At 31.6% G+C, this 1,971-nt stretch overlaps 1 protein-coding gene across 1 annotated transcript; it reads left to right on the forward strand.

Moving 5' to 3' along the window:
• The first annotated feature begins 6 nt into the window (after nucleotides 1-6).
• On the forward strand, nucleotides 7-1,358 carry LOC105460352 (vitamin K-dependent protein C-like). Its single transcript, XM_011706797.1, has 3 exons — nucleotides 7-118; nucleotides 215-542; nucleotides 799-1,358. Exons 1-3 carry the CDS (start codon nucleotides 53-55, stop codon nucleotides 1,053-1,055), a joined length of 651 nt encoding a protein of 216 aa, XP_011705099.1. The 5' UTR covers nucleotides 7-52; the 3' UTR covers nucleotides 1,056-1,358.
• The last annotated feature ends 613 nt before the right edge of the window (nucleotides 1,359-1,971 follow it).

The following is a 1,971-nucleotide window of genomic DNA, read 5'->3' on the forward strand; positions in this document are numbered from 1 at the left end:
ATTTGATGAGAACACTAAGCAGCTAATTGACGCCAGTAAAATTTATGTATTAATGGGAAATCTCTTTCGTGATTATAATTCTACCTTTCATAATCAAACTTTCGTCAAAGAGAATCAGGTTTGCAAGTGTATACATATGTATAAAAAAATGAAATGTAAACTGATTTATATAAAATATTATTGTTCGTAAATGTTTAGATATACCTTTTTGCAGGGAAAACATATTTACACTAAACGCAATTATCTGGGACATGATGGACATTACCTTTGGGATATTGCGATATTAGAACTCGTCAGACCGTTTGTATTGACAACATGGTTGGTTCCAGTATGTATAGATACTATAAGTGATAAAAATACAATGGAAGCAGGTTCTTACGGAAAGGTAGCAGGATTTGGTAGAACTGCACACGGTGAAACTAGTGCAATATTACAAGCTTTGAAAGTGCCTATAATTTCGTTCAGCCAATGCTTATCCGAAACCCAACGTGCTAATACGCGACAATATGTTAATGATAAGTTTTGTGCAGGCTACAAAAATGGTTAGTAAGAGATCAATTATGTGTAACATTAATTTGCACGATTTGCTGCATTCTATATTTGTCAAAAAGATATTTGTAAAAAATGTAAAATTATTTAGGCGTTACTAATTCGATATCTCTAAAACTATTTAAATTTGTAAGAATTATGTGAAAAAAAATACAAAAAAGAAAGAGAATATGTATAAGAATTATTATTATGTAGAATGTTGCGAAAAGTAAAATATAATGTAACTTACGAAAGCATTTTTTGTTTCAGGTTCTTCTGTTTGTGACGGCGACAGTGGCGGCGGATTAGTTTTTAAAACTAATGGTTTGTGGTATCTTCGAGGTATTGTTAGCGTTTCCGTCGGCACGATACAAGACGGTGGGACTGTTCGTTGCGACAACTATTTGTATTCTTTATATACAAATGTGTCTAAGCATATTTCATGGATCCAAGAAGTAATTTCAAAAGTAGAACAAAATCAAAGGCGGGCATTATGCTCAAATGAGTCTGAAACGGCATGTGCCTAAATTTACTAATGATATGGTAATGATACTAATGGTATCGATTATTATATGTGATAATCATTTTGTGTATTTATCATATAAATCAATACTATCGATAAATTATTTATTGTATAAAAGTGCATACATTAATTATAAAAAATTATTATGAATGAATTAATAATCTTTTTTACATTTATTTTTATGTATTCTTTTATGTTTCATACCATAACAGCAATGATAAAATACACAAAATGGGTTTTATATCTCGAATGTGTAATTAAGGTGTGCAAGAGTCTGTTATATAAAAATATATAAACACGTAGACAATTTTTTTTCAAGTATTACTGCAGGTGCATGGAATTCATTTGACAAAATTGTTACACGCTTGCATGGTCGATGTAATTAATACGGTGATAATGTGTCTATCGGGATTTAGTGGAAGGTCGGGGCAAACAAGTAGAGCACACCAAACTCGGAGTATAATGTTAAGACATGTATATTTAACTATACGGAGATACAATAGAAAAAATCTGCTTGCCAATAAGTCGGTTCGAGAAGTGCCGGAGCATCTGTTCCGTACTCGGCTCTCACATGTAGCAAAAGGGAAGAGGGAATGAATTCGCGAAATATAAAGTTAGCCCAGCACGTGGCGACATCATCTATACTCGTTAAACTCGTAATACATATTATACATACATATCAGGTGAATATCTCAAATATCTTACAAACGCAATCTATACTGCCTACATAAGTTCAGTTATTTGTTCGGTCGTTTATTCGATCGAAGTAGATATTCGATAAGAAACGAGATAAGTATTTTATTTATAAATGAATATCTTTATATATCTTTGGCTTTGAGAAATAATCTACAGACAGTCTTAACCCTGTCCAAAAAATACTAATTGTAAGAAGCTAAAGAAAATTTTTAAACCGAACTAAT

Source organism: Wasmannia auropunctata, unplaced genomic scaffold, assembly GCF_000956235.1.
Source record: "Wasmannia auropunctata unplaced genomic scaffold, wasmannia.A_1.0 LD323874.1, whole genome shotgun sequence".
In the NCBI taxonomy this organism is placed as follows: Eukaryota; Metazoa; Arthropoda; class Insecta; order Hymenoptera; family Formicidae; genus Wasmannia; species Wasmannia auropunctata.